Raw genomic sequence first — 19,491 nt, 5'->3', positions numbered from 1 at the left:
CCTATGATGCTTACGGGATTACGATACTAAATGAATCTGACGAGATTTGGTTTGGCAGAGACAGGGCTGGGAGTTCGACGGCAATGGTTAACTATGGCAAATCGATATAAGAACAGGATATTACCGGAGTAGGGGCAGTACGGGATACGAGAGTATGAGTACGGAATAGAGCATGCTGAAAGCAGATGACAGAGCAAGGATAAGTACCCTGATAAAAAGCCTTGTAAGGTTGCATGCCGGTGTAATGTTGCGTGGCGTTTTGTTTGACTGAATCGCGTGGCAGTATCCTACGGTCCCCTGGTTCCCGATTACAGGTGAGTTTGAGTCCGATGGCCGGTGAACGACAGGCCCAGTAGAGGCGGGGGCCGGGCAGGAGCCGAGGCCGTCGCTGGGGCAGGCTACAGCCCGAGGGAGGGGAGGGGCAGGGTCGTCAGTTCGCCACCCGCCGCGCTCCGTTATAGCGGACCACTGTACACCGATTGTAAGATATGGCCACCGCCGACCAGTTGGGATCGCGGACACCCGTTCACTATTCTGGTTTCGTCATAACTGGGAATCAAAGGGATGCCCTGCTTAACGATAAGACACCATTCAAGCCAAAGCGGCTAGGAGCGTAGAATATAATGTGAGGTAAAGATGGGAATGGCGGGATTCGCCGGAACATTGCACAGGTAAATCACTCACTATGAGTAAGACACGGTAACATACAGACCCATCCCAGTTTCTCTTTGAAGGTTTCCACATCGGTGACATTATCGCTGTCGAGCTATATAGATAGAGTGATGAGACAGAACTAAGATAAAAAAGATGGGAATATTGCGGCCTAGGAGGCTATCTTAGGTATGCATACTGTCAAATATATGTATTCAGCAGACGTGTCTGAGCAACAGCCCAAACCGACTCAACTTCTGCCTACTCTCATCGAACGTTGACTAGAGACCTTCCCTTCAATGTAATTTCAACATCTATGTAGGCGTGTTATATCATCATACATACATGCCGCTTATTCGTGCGTGACCCCTACATAAATACGCGGAACTGATCTATGTGCCGTTGTCCATCAGAGACCTGCCTAGCAGCGGTTTGACATCGGAACGCCTGGCTCTTACTCGGGCTCGCCCGCAGCCACACCTTGGGAACTGCCAACAACACACCCGCGTTCCACATACAAACCACTTCGACGAACTCTAAACTCATAAACTGAGCCGCCTCTACGAACATGAAACTCTCACAGTGGACTTCTAAGAATTTCTATACTTTGTAGTCCCATTCGACTGAAACTATATTTGAAACTTTGTTAAATTCTGCTACTGTGAGCTGACACATTCAAGCCACGACATATTTAGCATTGATAAAATACCCTCAGCCAATGATGCGACCCAAATCTATTCCACCTCTGCCTTGTGTTTGAAGCACCCCTCGGCCTGGCTTGTGTAAGCCAGTCAAAATGTGACAAATGAGCTTGTCTGAACTGCCTGAACAATGGACCAGCTATCCAACTGGAATGTATCCGTCACACAATGCCTCGATTAATCGTAATCAATGCAAGTCTGTGGTCATAGAAAGTGATATAAGCTAGCCGAGCTATTTATTGTAACTGAAGCCAGGTCAGGGCTACTGATTAAATAAAGCGACTATAAAGTTCAACTCTTGAATAGACAGGGAGAAAATAAGGCCACTCAAGTCCCAGGCTGCATAAATGCAAATTTACTATCGCCACAGTTCAGTAAGTTTAACCGACATTATAAGTCAACATGAAATATAACTGACCAATATACATAGTTGGAAATATTTACGGGCATTACTAGTGTCGAACTATCACATTCATCCCTAATGCTGTGGGTAATGATTCCATTTTATCTACCATGTGCATTCAAATGTGCAGCATAACAGCACATCACAAAAACATGATATACAAAGAGCTGCCAAAATGACCATAAAAATGGAATTACCGAAGATTCACGTGTTCCAGCTTTTCTCACACAAGCAGTGAACCGGGTGTGCAGAAATCCCAACCGTCCTACCCTGCCAGCCTTCGCGAGTCGCTCCCACCGCGCCCCCGATCGCCCCGGGCGCGGGCCCACCCACCACCCGCCCAGGCGCGCACAATTGACGATCAGCCGGGGCGAAACCAGGCCAGCCGGCCGCGGTTTCGTCACTATACGGCGTCGGCTTCCGTTGTGGAGTCGGCCAGACCATGGCGCTTCTAAACGCTGATAATCGAGTTATGAGCGGTGCAGGTTGTAAAAGAAAAGATCAACCATTATCCACCGAGGCAGAATTAATTATGCAGAGTTTATGCATCACATTTGTCAGATGATACCTCTGTAATGTATTTCATGAGAAATCTTTCAGCTCCAAAATAACTCGATAGTATTTGGCCAGCTCTTGCTGTAGATAGTAACTGCTTTCATAACTTACGATTCTATCCACACCTCACCATACGGCATACCAAACGAATGAGCTATCTGTTATTTTGTTGTATCTAACGTAATAATTTCCCCGTTTACCGTATCGTAAGCCTGATAAGGCTATATAATTGGCTATAGTTAGCTGTACCTATTCTCGAAACTCTGCTTAAGGATATGACTAGATGGCCAGCTTTCGGTATATTGATCTGAGAGTAAGAATGCTTTGTTGCTGAGTCGATTCCTTACGGTACGCCAGCTCGTTAAAATGTAACATTCGCAGCCCTCTCGGCGGTTGCCGGCTGGCCGAATGCTACCTAGGGACGATTCGGGCGAAAAACCTTGTCGCTGACCGGCCGCGAACTATCCGCCTTCGGATTAGGAGAATGGCATGTTATCCACTCGGCCCCGCCGTCAGCGGCTGAAATGCGAGTATTAGACAAATATCAAGCACACGGTAATATTACCGCGCCGGTGCCGCGTTCAAGCCCGGCCGCCGCCGCTCAACCGGTAAAAATGCGTCGAAAACGGTATAATCATTGTTCTGTTTGTTAGAGCCCTTGATGACTTTTTGAAAATATTTTGGGTGGATATTGATCAGAAAAGAGTGTTCTTTCACTCTATGGTAAATTTATAGCCATAAGTCTTCGTTATCAAGGCATTATGACGGTGCAAAGACGACAATGCCTTTTACGCGTAAAACTTGCAATTTGTAAGCGTTTAATTATAAAGATGTGCAAGTGAATGGGCAAAAATATATGTATTCTGAAAAGGTCAGATCCTCTTTTAGTCCGTGAAATGCATCCCGTGTCATTCGAGTGCATCGTTTTCAAATGCCAACGTTTTTCCTGAAATGTGTAAAAAATGCCCGTTTTCCTCGAGATTAGAGACCATTTCTTTGCACGTGGTACATACCTAAGAAAAAAACTTATTGCATACGATAGACCCATCTCTTCTGTATCCATCAGTGAAAACCGCATGTCGCTGCGACTTACGGTTGCCGAGATATAAGCCCGGGAAAGGAGCGCTGCAGGCCCGATTTTCGCCCGATCACGATTTTCGCCGGCCACGTGTTAAGCCTACGGGAGCGCCCTTTTGCACGTGCCGACGGCGCACCCCTGGGCCGATCACCCCCAAATTTTAATACAAAGGCCGCCCACGCCCACAGATTTGGCATGCCAAATTTCACGTCGCTACGCGGCGCCTTTCAGGCGCAATAAGACACATAAGGCATGACACACGGACGCACAGACAACTTATAATTCATAATTACGAGCGAGCGAGCGCAGCGAGCGAAGTGAGTCTTTTCAATATAACGGAAAAATCTCAGTATGAGCGGCCCGGCCCGGCCCGGCCCAGCCCGGCCCGGCCCGGCCCGGCCCGGCCCGGCCCGGCCTGTAACGCTTTTGAGAGGCTTATATCTCAGCAACCGCTAGACCGATTGGCCTGCGGTCTTTTTTGTTGGGTAGCCCCATCCCTTCTACCCCGTAATTGACTACTTTTGATACATCTCGGTGACCGTCGTGGCACGTGCCACGTGAAAAGTCAAGGGTGTTCAAGCTGTTTTGCAAAAGTAGTGATTTTGAAAGGCTCATATCTCAGCAGCCGCTTGGGCGATTGACTTGCGGTAATTTTTGTAGGGTAGCAGCATCCCTTCTACCCAAAATAGGATACTCTCGATGCATGTGGGTCACCCCCAGTGCACGTGCAAAATACAACAATAAGAGGTGCCAAATTTGTTCCCATTTCAGTAACTCGGTAATTACTGGGGCGATTTCGCTGAAACTTGGCATACAGGTAGGCACCCACCAGGCAATGCATTCCCATGTGTTGCGGTTAGGGTGCTACTGCACGTGCGCACGTGCAGGGGGCATTTCCAGATCTCGAGAACGGCTGGGCCGATTGCGCTCAAATTTGGTACACGGTTGGGGACCAGTTAGTAGGGTGCCGTGCAAAAGTCATTTTGGACCCCGTTTGCACGTGCGCACGTGCAGAATGGCGCTTCCAGATCTCAGGAACGGCTGGGCCGATTGCGTTCAAATTTGGCACACCGCTAGCGACCGGTTAGAAGGGTGCTTTGCGAAAGCCCGTTGGAAGCACCCTCTCGCCCTTCCGCACGTGCAAGGCTCACTATCTCGCTCGCTCGTTCTTCGCCCAAAAGGCGTTTTACTGGTATAGATAACCGCTGTTTACTACCAGATAGCCTGTCCATGGAAACTAGTAACAACCATTTTCGAAGGAAACGTTACAACATACCTATCAGGAAATAAATAATTGAGAAATAACATCGAAATGAAATTGTGTTATACAGCAGTTCACCATTGCAGTCTCCACAGAAACGCTACGGAGACTGCAACGGGTAGTTGGTGTGAAACACTGACATCATTCCAAACAGCAGCAGACTTTCAGAGCAAATGACACTTCAACAGAGCAAGCGGCAGTTCGTTACAAATAGCAGCAGTCCGATGGAAACAGTGACACTCTCGCTAGCAACAGTGCACAGATTTAGACCGTTGGACTGACGCGCCAACAGTAAGTTCACTGCATGTGACTAGGGGACAAAACAGACTCACAGCCTTCTGTTGTATCGATGCGCAAAACGGATGAACCTTACTGACCACACACACAAAACTATGAAGTCAGAGCACAAAAAGGATGTCTATGTGTCGTGTCCACGACACATACTATGCAGAAGATTAGAGCTGCTATGCAATGAGCACGTAACTGTTAAATCTCTATGGATAGCTGCTCAGTCACAGTGTTCACCCTAGTCTGCCATCTCGTAAATCCAGTTATCGCTGTCCCTTAACTGTTCAAAGAATATCGATTGAGTGATGCATGTGCGCGATAATGCAAATAAGGTTTCTCCAGATTTAAAATTCCCTAGAACTATACTCTAATGTTTCCTGTGGAAACAAAGCGAGCTTATCATAAAGATGAAAAATAACCACATTTTGTTTTCCTTTACCCGGCAAACAATAGACTGTCATTTATGTTCAGATTCTATTCTGATCTGCGACCTATAAAAACACGATCGGAATGCGAGCCCCAAATCAAGATGGAAAGCCGCTAAATAAGATTAATCTCGCGTGTTTCTGAGGTAGCTATTTACAGCCACATCGGGCATCGTTTAATCACTGATCGGTGGCGAAGTTTTCCTCCCGGGGTGCGGGGCGCAGTCCCGGTGGGCGGCGGCTCGGCGGCAGGGATCGGAGCAGGATCTCGGCGGCCCACATCCGGGAGCGCCGGCCCAACGCATCCGGGCCCGCCCGCCAACACTGCGTGGGTTCCCGAGTGTGTTTGCAGACACTCAGCCAATAGGCTCTATATCCGCGCTCCGCTGGCCGGCTAGCATTGGAATGCATCGATCAATCACAAGACTTGGCTCGGTCAGGTAGGACCACGGTTCAGTCACTATGCCCGACAACGGTCCAGTTAGTTCCTTGCAGTGGCCCAGCCAAGAGCGATCCGAGTACAGGCTTATGCTACAGCCCGAGCACAGTATGCTTCCATTTAGCGCCTCCCGCGGGTCACATCGTCGTGACGTCACTGTCGAGCATTGCGCCACGATCGCCTCGACGACGATCCATGATCGATGAATGGCGCGACGTGTGGCGAATCGGAGCAAAGGCGAGAGACGAGAGAGGAGAGACGAGAGACGAGAGACGAGAGACGAGAGACGAGAGACGAGAGACGAGAGACGAGAGACGAGAGACGAGAGACGAGAGACGAGAGACGAGAGACGAGAGACGAGAGACGAGAGACGAGAGACGAGAGACGAGAGACGAGAGAGACGAGAGAGACGAGAGAGAGGAGAGAGAGGAGAGAGAGGAGAGAGAGGAGAGAGAGGAGAGAGAGGAGAGAGAGGAGAGAGAGGAGAGAGAGGAGAGAGAGGAGAGAGAGGAGAGAGAGGAGAGAGAGGAGAGAGAGGAGAGAGAGGAGAGAGAGGAGAGAGAGGAGAGAGAGGAGAGAGAGAGAGAGAGAGAGAGAGAGAGAGAGAGAGAGAGAGAGAGAGAGAGAGAGAGAGAGAGAGAGAGAGAGAGAGAGAGAGAGAGAGAGAGAGAGAGAGAGAGAGAGAGAGAGAGAGAGAGAGAGAGAGAGAGAGAGAGAGAGAGAGAGAGAGAGAGAGAGAGAGAGAGAGAGAGAGAGAGAGAGAGAGAGAGAGAGAGAGAGAGAGAGAGAGAGAGAGAGAGAGAGAGAGAGAGAGAGAGGAGTTCCGCGCCTCCGGAGGGCAAACCAACAGATAAATGTTTACACATCTGCATCTGAATGAGACCGACGATCGCTCGCCACGCCACTCATCATGGGTAAACATGATGGAAATGATCATTTATTCCGACGAGGCTAGGAAGATAATCGTGAGCGATTTATTGTCGAGTGACGGGTCTATTTCTGTCTCTGCTCCAAAGATTGCGGTGGTGTGACTGCGACAAATTTGGAGTCAAGTGTCTTCAAACCAACATACAGGTGCACTGTAGATTCGAAATAACGAGAGTACATTGTATGTAAATATTTTGCTTAGATCATATCAAAATCATTTGGTATGCTTCTTTAATTGCACGGGTAAATTTCACTCAACATGGAAACCTACCAGTTTTTACAGTTTGCGGCCTCACAAATTCTCTAATAAAATTTTACCAATCCAAGTGTCATAACGGATATCCTTTATAGTTACAGTTATCTTTTACGAGTGTCACGGTTAGCGAGTACGTTACTAGTGGAGACTGGAGGCGCTGGCCAGTCTGGCCATCCAGCTCCGCTTCCATGAGCTCTCGCTGATAGCGAAGGACGGAACGGAGCGCTCAGGGCCACGCCCTATGTGCCCGTGCCGACCGCCGACAGCGTCACCTCCGCCCTCCGCCCTCCGCCCTCACCCAGCCCTCGGTCCTCGCTCAGCCCTCCCTCCAGCATCCGTCCTTCGTCAACCCTTAGCCCCCCCCTAGCCCCTCCGTTAGCCCTTCAGCCCTCCGTCCCTTCCTCCAGACCTCCCCAGCACTCCGCTGGATCACGTGATCGACGCACCGGTCTGCCGCGGACCGATCTGAGGTCACTCGACAGGGGAGTGGTACCGCCGCTGGCGCCGGCGACTACAGAGGTGTCGCCTGACCCTGGACCGACCGACCCACCCAGCCAGCGAGCTACCGAATGATCGAGCGAATACCTGAGGGTCGAGCATTGGACCAACTGACCAACCGACAGATCGATGCAGCCGACCGACCAATCAACCGCATTACACTGACCATTAACTACCACTGAGCACATGGACCTTACTCCCCACCAGCTGGCCGACGATGTATGCTCACAGCTCTGGAGAGCAAAATACCGGGCTGCTCGCCAGGTCCCGCCACGGAGGACTGCGGAGCGGCGCCGGCGAAAGCGCGCTGCCCGAGGCGCCCGTGTTATCGACGATAGCGATCGACCTGGGTTAGCCAGCGTCGGTCGGCTGTGTTTCGTCACCGAGGCAGAGCGAGGAGGACTAATGGCAGGGCGAGGCCGTAAAACAGCGCGGGTAGGCAGCAGCTGCACACGGTGGTCGGGGTTTAGATAGCATCGTGACCTAAACGACTGGACATGTTTGCTGAAAGGATTAATTATGATGGACTTTGGTTATTCATTTGATTTGGTGTGCTTTTGGTATGTGCTCATTTACTGTGAACGAAAAGGACAAGTGGAAACATAGATCTGACAGTCCTGTAGACCTGACAGGAAATTTGTACACCCCGAAAAAATCAAATAGGGCGATAGTGTACTCACAGAACATGCGCTCCGGTGACAGCGTCTTGAGCACGTGTGGGCTCGGGTAGTTGAGCATGGGCACGCGCTCGCGGTTCTTGGGTGGCATGCCGTTCTCATCGGTCCTGAACGTGCCGTTCTCGAAGGAGCGCATCGTGTTCAGCCACGCCTCGCTGGTGCTGTAGATGAAGCTGCCGTCGATCCAGCTCGTCTTCGAGTTGATCTGAGAAGGCAAGGCCGTTAGTCACACTGTGGGAAAGGAGAAATGCTAGGACGTGAGAGGAACTGTCGAATTTGTTAAAAGTCCTAATGCCTGGTAACTGTTGAGTCAAGCTTACCGATGAATGAGCGAATAACCCTGAGACGGTTGTTATCAAAGCCCTATTTATTCACCAGTTTCGGTGCGACGATTTTGTTTGCTTACAAATGGATGACAAATTATCTTTGATTGCGTGAGCATGTGCCATTCATTAAACGAGATGACTTTTAGAAGCATTGATAATCCATAGGGACCGCCACCAGTTATTAGAAACCAGTCTAAGATCATTACAAACGGATGTCGTAATGATAATTTTCGACCCTCGGTAACACAAAATGCCCCACCAGCACGTGGGTTTGTCATTAATAACGCCCAGACAGCTGTGTCAGCGTCCAATGTTTGTCTTTCAGAGTATGATGAACGAGCCTCGTGCGTGTGTGCTCACATGTATGCTGCTATCATTCCACCTAGATGCATCAACTATAGAGCATTGAACATTGGGTCCTGTAATGACGGTCTTACATTACCCTTTAAACCCGTCACAACTAGCAAATCTCTCTGAACCGGACTGAATCGGCTAGCTCAATGCCTGAGTGACCTATCACGTAAAACGGCCCGCCGTGCCGGCACGGTGGACGGTGGAACGGCTGCGCACTCGGGCGGAACCGGCCGGTCAAGACGAGACGGAGCCAGCGGAACCGTGCCCGGCGAAATGGGCGTGCCCTTGACTGCAGCGGCTGGCCTTGGTTCCGTGCAGAGCTCCCAACAGAGCGAGCCGCCTCCGCTGACGGCGGAGGTGGCACGCCGCCGGCGGTCGACACGGCGCTGCCGACCAACAGGCCAACGCCTGGCACTACCAGTGAGACAGCGTCTGATATTCATATCGCTCGGCAAACAGACGTCTTCGGCCACTGCTGCCTGTTGGACCCCGCATAGAAAGATTTGGTGTGATTGGGGAGATCGGACATGCTCACTGTAAGCCGACGCTCACCTCCAGTGACGGCAAACCAGGCGACGGCGTGATGTTTGCAGAAAACAAAACAGGAGCTTATTAAGCCTTCATAACTATCTGTGACAACTGTGTTGAATCACGGTCTATTGCTTGACAGCTAACGGTGCTCTTTATATGCCGTTCACTAGGATTTATCCGATTTAATTTGCGGTTAAGTAGAACCATTTGTTTTAATTAGCGTAGCAATTATGCAGCTTGCTCTTCTCAGATGTTACAGAGCCTCTCTAAGAGTAAGGACCGAGGAACTTTGTAGCATTTGTGTGTGAAATCAAACACCCCAAATACTGAATTTCGACATACTGCCGTTTTTATCCACATCAAGCGCCCATATAGTAACACCATCAGTCGTCTGAAAGGGAGATGAGTACCTACCGGCGCTTTACGAGTCTATCTGAAAGGAGGCCTATTGACGTGAGAGGAATCTAGGCCAAGTGATGAGGTGGTCGGCGACACATGGTGTCCCCGGTCCCGTGCTGATCATCGTGACACGGGACCTCTCGGAGGGTCGCCTGGAGAGAGGGAGAGGAGGAAGGGAGGGAGGGAGGAGAGGAGACAGAGACAGAGACAGAGACAGAGACAGAGACAGAGACAGAGACAGAGACAGAGACAGAGACAGAGACAGAGACAGAGACATAGAGACATAGAGACATAGAGACATAGAGACATAGAGACATAGAGACATAGAGACATAGAGACATAGAGACATAGAGACATAGAGACATAGAGACATAGAGACATAGAGACATAGAGACATAGAGACATAGAGACATAGAGACATAGAGACATAGAGACATAGAGACATAGAGACATAGAGACATAGAGACATAGAGACATAGAGACATAGAGACATAGAGACATAGAGACATAGAGACATAGAGACATAGAGACATAGAGACATAGAGACATAGAGACATAGAGACATAGAGACATAGAGACATAGAGACATAGAGACATAGAGACATAGAGACATAGAGACATAGAGACATAGAGACATAGAGACATAGAGACATAGAGACATAGAGACATAGAGACATAGAGACATAGAGACATAGAGACATAGAGACATAGAGAGAGAGAGAGAGAGAGAGAGAGAGAGAGAGAGAGAGAGAGAGAGAGAGAGAGAGAGAGAGAGAGAGAGAGAGAGAGAGAGAGAGAGAGAGAGAGAGAGAGAGAGAGAGAGAGAGAGAGAGAGAGAGAGAGAGAGAGAGAGAGAGAGAGAGAGAGAGAGAGAGAGAGAGAGAGAGAGAGAGAGAGAGAGAGAGAGGGGGGGGGGCAGGAACTGGTAAAATTAGGCGGATCACCGTGACATAGCATATTTCCTGTTTCGCTATCACAGCTCCTGCCCATGACTCTGAACAGTTCCACTATGACACCTGCTCGGTGTCAAGGCGATCGGGAGCGGCGGATTCACCACCTCAGCCGGCGTGTCTGCGCCACGACACGCCGCTCGCACACCGGCACTATTTGTCAATGTAACTGCCGGCTTGTTTGTGCTGAACGGCCGTTAAAATGTAGATCAAGAACGCGTGGCAGTCCCAGCGAGCCGTGAATGTGTCGAGCAAGGCTGCGGCGGCGGGCGGACGATTTTGGCCGCGTTCCGCTGGTGATGCGACTAATGGCGGGTGCCATGGCAACGGTGGGGACATTTTGGGAGAGGTGGTTATAGGGCTGGTGATTATAGCTTCAACAACGAACACTCAATTGAGTGCCGCCGTGCTTGGGTTACAGGTAAAAAGCAAGCTAATGAAGGTAAAAGAATATAAGTAAGTGAGGAGGTAAACAAACAATTGGCAATTAAATGGCGGCATTAGAGCGTTTGTTTTGTAGTTAGGTGCTAATTTTTTTCGAAACAGTTTTTTATATTTTGGAGCTTGAGTCAGTCTGGGAACCTAAAGTAATCAGTGGAATATTAATATCTTATTTAATCGTCTCAGGATATTCCATAGATCAGAAGATAACATGAGGCAATAAGATCTTCCTTCCTTCCCTTGATCAATTATATTCACCGATCTCCGCCATCACCACCACATTGATTCTGGTTAAACCTGCCAAAAGCAGAGCCAAATTCCGGTCTGTCTTTCCTGCAGCTCACAGGGAAGTATCGGATAGGCGACCTTCAGACTCGTCATATAGCGCCCCCTCAGAACGGTGGGAAATTCTCCGTCTCGGTGACCGTTTTCCGTCACACCGGTCTGTGAACGTCGCCACGCTGACACTTTGAGATAAAAAAGCGTCGCACCGCTATCGAGATCGATGGGTGAACGCCGCCGCACATGCTCCAAAATCACACGTCGGCCGTTGTGCTACCGGTAGTTAACGATAATGGGGTTTTCGGCAGTCAGAGATACCTCGCGAGTGATACCCGGCTATCAGATCATACCTCACGCATGCCCGCGCGGTCATGTCGCCGACTTACCTGTTCTCGCGGCATGTTGGGACACTGTCCGGTCTTGGAGTCGTAGCCGGCACGGTAGAACGGCATGTACTTGCCGCCCTTGCAGTCCTTGTCGTACATCTCGTCACACCGTTCCACCTTGATCTTGTGCATCTCGATCGGACATCCCATCTCGGAGGCCATCAGGATCTCGGAGGAAATCATCTGGCCTAAGAACAGGGGAAACACAGAGGATGTGAAAAGCGCAGTGGTCACCTCAATAGTAAAATCCTATTCACTGCTTAGACGTGCATTTGCCTTGCTTTGAAGTATGTCGAAGTTGCGCTTTGCACTATGTTGTTGCTATTATATCAATTTTAAAATACCCCGAAGAGAGAGAGACTAATGTGCACGCTAATCGTTTAAGCAATTCACGATAAAGAGCCGATCCAATAACCACAGCAATGCGTCTATAGATTTTCTTGTACCGGAGACTGCTATCTTGCACGCCTCCCCAGCCGGTCAACCCTAATGGATCCAAACAAGAGCACAACTCAGACCCATGCTGCAAAAAGACAGCAACGGCCCGCTCTCAGCGGTGCAGGGTCTGAGCGATTTGCATCTCAATCGGTCACGTAGCAGGCTGCCAAGCGCTGTCCAAGGCCGCGCATACAGCTCTGAATGGCAAAGATACTGATAGCAGAGCATCCGGTCCCTGCACAAACTAAAAAAACTTTCTCCGTCGGAGACTGAGCGAATAAGTCTACTCAACGCTTGCTTGGCACACGAGTAACCCCGCACACGAGTAACACTCGGGCTGCGCTCACGTGCCTCCCCATCGCTCGCCCGTTTTGTACCCCACGACCCCAGTCTGATAATTGGACCGACGCGAGACGCTCACTCACCGAAGAACACCAGCAGCGCGGTGCGGTTCTTGTTGGAGGGCAGACCGTCCTTTCCCTTCATGAAGATCTGGCTGAGTTTGCGCGGACTGGGCCGGTCCTGGCCGGCCATCATATACACACCGTCGGCGTATGAGGCCGGCGTTTTTCTCGTCAGTCGCTGATCTGTGGACCGAGAGCCGGGGCTGAGTTAGAGGTGTTCCACACAGGGTGTTCCAGACTCCAATGTCGATGAAGGGCGAGTGTATCACTTGTTCAATGTTCATGTGAATGAGATCAGAGTAGATCCAAGCAAATCATCAGCTAAGCGCGTGCAACGTTGCCCATATGGGGTCATAACTGGAAAAGTGATGTGCTTTTAGGCTGGACGGGATTAAATTGCGGGAGTTTTGCGTCTGGACTACTACATGATAAATCACTGTGTGGTTTTACCACAACCGTCTCAGTAAATGTACATATTTTGGAGCCTTGATTACGCTTATATAATCAACATATAAAAGGCCTATCCGTGTTCCCTTCCTGTTTGCACACACATCTTCACTTTGCAATGCCCGCTCACATAACTGGCTTCGTATCCAACAGCCTGGGAGCGTAATCCTCACAAAATCGCAAGGTGCGTCGCGCTTGCTTTCAATGTCGGTCAGTTGCGTTAACGGTGTTTCAACATCGTCACAAGGCCAAGAACGCCAGCCATATGTCCGGCTGGCAACCGCAGGAGCAGATAAACAGAGGTAGCCGAGCAGACAGACAGATGAGCTGACAGATAAACGGGCAGACAGACAGACAAACAGACAGGCCAAAACAGGGATAGTCTGAGACGCACGGTCACTTCTCTCTGGATGCAACAGCTGCTCTCATCTTACCTCAGCTTGCAGCTCTTTGATAAGGTAATGAAAGCCAGCGTGCTCCTGGTATTTTTGCACCGTATACTCAGCTCGAACACGTTATTACAAGTTACTACAGGTTACGTGACAAAAGCCCCCTGCTTTGGACGCACTGTTCTAGTGTTAGGTGCACCAAGCTTCTTACCATGCAATGTGTGAGCGCTGCGATATGCTGTATGCCAGTACCGACTACAGCAGTATGACAAATCGAATATCATCTCAAAAAACCTGTGCAATTAATGGGAACAGCTGCCTCCCCGTGCTGACACCTATTTGACCGATTGCGTCCCTTTCTCTACGCCACGTCACGACTCCGAACACCGCCCGACACAGCTTGACATCCTCCTTACGATGTTGGTCGACAGATGTCGCAATGTTGGTGGGCCACACACAGCCCAGAGCGGAATGTGCGGCGGTCCGCCTATATGTCCTCACGCAGCGGCGCACCCTGACCCTCCGGCCGTACAACCACTGGCAATGCACCCACCACAGTATACCCAGCGGAGTACACCCACTGGCCGTACACCCACCGGAATACACCCACGAGTGCACACACCCTTGTAATCGGGCGCACCTACTATGCATTTCAGACCCTTTGAGACCCTGTTTTTCGGCGATAATTTCTTTAATATTTATCCAATCGGCTTCAAATTTTCGCAAAGCACATTTCAGCTCAAGCGCCAATTTTTGTCAATATGGTCGTTTAACAAATTATCAAAATTTAGGGTACTTGTCGTTGCCTCGTAATGCTAAAATCAGCTCCGTAAATCCGTCAGTGGAGTAGAGGCTATCCGTGCGTAGGTGTGACGTCACAAACATGTGACCATTAAGCTCCGCCCTCCCGGCGGACGGGGCGGTGACCTTGGCCGGTCCAGGCCGGTCAGTCGGCTGCGTAGAGCGGGCGAGGCAGTAGCTGCCGCACCGGGGCGGATCGCATGGAACGTAGCTGCAGTGCAGTTGTCGTTGCAGCCGAAACCTAACCGAATGGGCAAAAATAGCACTCATAAGTAACGCACTAGCTGAAGCCCTCGCCTTTGCATTTATATTTGCAAAGGCGTACCTACATCCTGTTCAGTTACAGGATGTAGGTACGCCGACCTTCTGTCCCGCCCGGCGCCCCGCACCGCTTCAATCACGAATACAGTCGTCTCGCTGGAGCAATGCGCCAGGCAATCGGCCGTGCCCGCGACTCTTCATCCCACTTTGTTGCTTTCTGCGCCTTCCTCAGAAACATTTATTGACGTGCAAAATATATAAATATTTTGGGATAATGCAGAGGCTTACGCATGATCTTATAGGTGATAGAGTGTGACCTGACCCAACCTGACGATGAGATAGGTGCAACTCTGGCTTAAATAAATGCTCGGAGCCCAAGAGTTCGTCTATCTTTCCTTTTACGGCCGGTTCTGGGGAGGCTAATAATTCATCCTACCCTGATTCTGATCATTCTGATCTGAATATCCTGAGCTGGTTCGACGTTTAGATACCAAAATAAGGAGAAGAGGACACCAATGCCTTCGAACGGATATTTTTTGCTTTCGTCCCGAAACAACTTTGCCAACTCCATCTGTCTCAAGCATGCGGTCCCGCTGCGAACCCTCTGTGGTGCTGACGTCGACTGAAGCGCCATAGACCCACCGCGGTCACGGCCAGTGGGCGGAGTCAAGTTGAGCACGGCGTAACGTGATTGGCCAGCGCTCCTATCCAATCCGGTGCGGCAGCGAGCGAGCCTCTATCCGGGTGAAAAATATGATTAACATTACGAGCCAACGACAAGTGGTCTAAATATTGATATTTTGTTAAGAGACCATATTGACAAAAATTGGCGCTTGAGCTGAAATATGGTATGTCAAAATTTCAAGCTAATTGGACAAAAAATGAAGAAATTATCGCCGAAAAACAGGGTCTCATGGGGTCTGAAATACATAGTAGGAGCGACATGGAACGTTGAAGAGGATTTTACATAACACGGCTTCGTCTACTCGTCTCTGGCAGAAGAGGAACATAGACTGGATGCATAGACATAGACTGGACATTGACGTGGATGAACATAAGTTGGACTATGGACATGTGTAGCGTGCCACAGACTGCTTTCTGGTTAAAAGGGTGGGGATGATTGATCGAGCTGCCACAGTATGATACGGCTGATACTATCGGTAAGTGAGTAACACACCGAGAATGAAATGTACATATTCAAACACCCACTGGTATGTTCCACCCGCGCACACGTGATTCAGTGGCAGATTTGCATGTCACGAATGGCAGCTACAAGGCCAGACAGATGGCTAAACGACGCCCATAGGTCATCAATCAGACGGCATGTGGCGAGGGAGTTACATCCGATGGAACGGTAATTTGATCAAAATTACGGCACGTTTCCTCCCGGCCGGATCATTTTACGGCTAACTCAAGTGAAGGAGGGGTGAGAGGCGCTTGTTTCATCCTCTGTCAGTCGTTCTCGTTAAGCAGCAACGATATCAGATAAGCAGCCGTATATGATTCAGCTCGTTAACGACTGCTAGTGACAAAACGTTATTAGCTAGAATATCTGAAGAGGGACAGGGTATTATCACAACATTAAAGCAATTACATTATTTCTTTGAGTTTGTTCCCTGTGCAGCCTGGCGGATAAGCACCATGCCCTTCAAGGCTCTGCTAGCAAGACTAGTGACTAAAACCTCTGTTGTTTAGTTTAATATTTTTTTCAATTAGCTAGTAGTTGAATGGATCACATCACTCACACTACCTCAATCTACCTGTTGTTCATCTAACGTTAGAATGAAATTGATAACGGCGAACCATGTAATGGACAGATTAATTGCAGAGCTCATAGTGTCATTTTTTCTGGACGGCTCTGTACTCGGGCTCTCAGCCATCATCTCAACCATTCAAAGATAAGTCATTAATTCAAATTCAGGCTTATGCACTCATCAAGCATAGGCTTCTTGACCTTTGCATTACATATCTCGCCTTATCCCCTGCCGGCCAACCTTCATTTTGTGGTAGGTTTAGGGCTGTCCCGCTGTCGCTGATGTTTATTACATAACACTCTTAGCTCCTTCCTGAACTTCGCGACCTGGATTCCCAAGGTCCGCCCGTGTTCAGGCGGTCAGTCCGCGACCGCCACCCAGTCTCAGCGGCTCTGAGCGGCGCGCTCACTCTCTAACCGGGGCGCGGCGGTAGTCGACAAGGCGCACGTGCGTCTGTGATGTCACGTTTGGTGCGGTGATGTAATACTGTGACGTCACAGGGTCTGAATGTAATCGTGTTAGCACGTCGGCATTATTCGAGTCGCAGGGTTCAGAGTCGAGAATGAATGAGCTAAGAGACGGAACTAATAAAGCAGAGGTGATTAAGAGCGATAAATGGGATACATCGTTTACAAAGGTAACTGTTAACCCGCGCCCCGTAGGGCTACCGGCGGACCCTACCACCCGTAGGGGGGGGGGGGCCGTTTCGGCCCCCCCCTAAGATCTCGGAAAGTTGCCGGCCGATTTTCAAAATTCAAACGGCGTTCGATAGCCCCACCCGGGAACTACCTTGTGACCAAATTTCATTGACCTAGGTCAAACCGATGACGTCACAGGTCAGGTCAAAGGTCAGATTTTCACCGTTCACAGGCAATTCAAGAAATGTGCTGTGAAAGCGAGTAAATTGGTAATCTATTGAAAACCATCGATGGTACATTGTTCGTCAAACACATACTTTGCTATCTGAGGTCACTGATACCAGGTCAGGTCACAGTGAGGTCAGGTCACCGGGGGTCACAATATGAATGTGTCGTGTGATACATGTTTTATGGTCCATTTTACATGACAAATGCGATTATGTGGGTTAGGCAGCCTTTGGGGCCAGCCTAGGTCACGTTTTTGTGAAGGTCAGGTCAAGGTCAGGTCAAATTAGGTCAAATTTCAAAGTTGATATTTTTGCATAAAATGGGTATCGATTCGATGCAGCTCGTCACGGGGAGTCTCATGGTGGTCTTCGTTTTGCTCTAAGAGTTCTAGAATTGCCAAAAATTGAGTTTGAAAATTTGACGTCATCATTTTTGAACAGTTTTTTTCGCTATAACTTGGCCAAAAAACGAGGTATCGATCTGAAATTTGGTATGTAGATAGAAGACGGTAGGCACTATCAGATATATTCCGGTTTTTTCGAAACTCAAAAAACTTTTTGGATTTTTTGGCGAATATATCCAAAAAAATGTTTTTTTGATTTTTGGGGGTCAAAACTCAAAAATTTCAAAAATTCGAGATAGCAGTTTTGTAGCCCTGTCAATTCTACACCTTTTTTGTTTTGATCATTTTTCTGTATCTTCAAAGCTGTAGTCCTGACAGGTCTTCTCGCGAAGGTCTTTTTTCGGTCGAAAATGACAGAACATGACGTCACTCTGACGTCATTTGTGGCCAACCTATCATAGACTCTGGAAAAATTTTTGGTCACAATGTGTAAAATTGATGCCCGGAGGGGTCCTGAAAGTTTGGTGGCGATATCTCCAGCTGTTTAGGAGATATCGACCGAAAAGGACAGGGGGGGCCGTTTCGGCCCCCCCTACGGGGCGCGGGTTAAGCTAAACGTAAGGTGCAACTATCTAACATTTACATTGGTTTTAATTTGAGATAGACGAATTGGGCCCTTTGGCTTCGAATAACAGTTTTGGACTCGAATCGGAAAATGGCTTACTCAGATGTTTTATTTCGAGGTCTGCATCACTCGAATTCTAAGGGGCTAATGCAGGAAGCAGGGTTAGAACGTCCCGTGAGGCGGGAAAGCCCTTGAGGGACACTACCCCTCCAGGCGGCCACCCTTGGGACGCTTTACCCCAGGCGGGACTGACCTTACCACCAGTTTTCTGGTGTTCGTGAGTCGTGACTGTCGGCCCAGACAAGGTAGAGTGAGCAAGTATGTGACTGGGTTGACCCTGAGAATAGTGAGGACCAATGTGTGCTAAATGATGCGCCAGGACACGCGGGGTCTCCCCGAAAGTCACCAGACCGAGTCCTATCCGACCAGTCGGGTATCGGTCGAATAAATTTGCATAGATATGCTGAATAGATATGCCCATGTAGTCAACGCACTTATGGCCGTGATTTAACCATCAGACTTGGCAGTTGTAAAGGGGCATGTTGGCAAACTTGGGTAGTTTCGTACCGTTACTTGACCATCGGACCCGCTTTTCCATTCAACAAATATCCTGTAGTTCCAACATCCCCGGTAACGTTATTCAAGTCACGAAGGCAGGATGTCTGTATGGACGGGCAGGTTCAGCCGACCCACGGCCCGTTGTCTGTGTCTCCGGTCACGGCGTTCGATGACGGCAGTACTCACCGACTGAGCCCCATTCTGGGTGGGCGAGGTTGTTGTACCATCCGTCGTAACGCTGCTTCTCCACTCGCTTCGGCCGTTCTTCTTCCTCTGAAACACAAACAGAAAATACGTAAATACAAGCAAAAAACGTAGATAACGGTCGGTGGGACCCGTCCAAATATTTCCCATCCAGTCACTGGGCCTTGTTCCCTTCCTAGATAGTGGGTCCGTTTTTCAATTGTCCCTCCTGGATTTCTCTTCCCCAACATACACTGCGCTGCGTTTCCTCTGTTTCCTCCCCAGACTCCGTGCACCTCTCTCCCTCCTGAGACTGGTGATCCACCACCTCCCAAGACCGCGAGCCCAGTTCCCCTCACACTGTTCCATTCCCTGCTCAAACTGTGAACCCGCTACCTCCCCAGACTTTGGACGCCGTCCCCGCCCAGCCACCGTGCCGCTTCCTGCACCCAATAGACTCCGTTGTGACACCGCGGCCTCCGCTGCACGGTCAGCCGACTGACGCTGATCTGATCGCCATGGTCGGCTCGCTGATGGAAGGTCGCCCTGCGGGAAATTGCCGCTCGGGTCCCCCTCCTACCGACCACCACTGCC

At 49.7% G+C, this 19,491-nt stretch overlaps 1 protein-coding gene across 2 annotated transcripts in view; it reads right to left on the bottom strand.

The window, feature by feature from the left end:
• LOC122380197 (dual oxidase-like) overlaps positions 1-19,491 on the bottom strand; it is a 52,756-nt gene that overhangs the window by 14,698 nt on the left and 18,567 nt on the right. For both annotated transcript variants that reach the window (XM_043363159.1, XM_043363158.1), the window contains exons 2-5: positions 18,901-18,987; positions 12,692-12,853; positions 11,829-12,016; positions 8,163-8,364 (exon numbers count right to left, since the gene is read on the bottom strand). In XM_043363159.1, coding sequence (XP_043219094.1) covers positions 8,163-8,364; positions 11,829-12,016; positions 12,692-12,853; positions 18,901-18,987 — 639 coding nt within the window. The remainder of the gene's footprint in view (positions 1-8,162; positions 8,365-11,828; positions 12,017-12,691; positions 12,854-18,900; positions 18,988-19,491) is intronic.

Source organism: Amphibalanus amphitrite, unplaced genomic scaffold (assembly GCF_019059575.1).
Source record: "Amphibalanus amphitrite isolate SeventyFive unplaced genomic scaffold, NRLGWU_Aamphi_draft 000093F_arrow, whole genome shotgun sequence".
Taxonomy (NCBI): Eukaryota; Metazoa; Arthropoda; class Thecostraca; order Balanomorpha; family Balanidae; genus Amphibalanus; species Amphibalanus amphitrite.
Note: the sequence above shows the minus strand (reverse complement) of the source record. Positions and strands in the feature narration are given on the sequence as shown.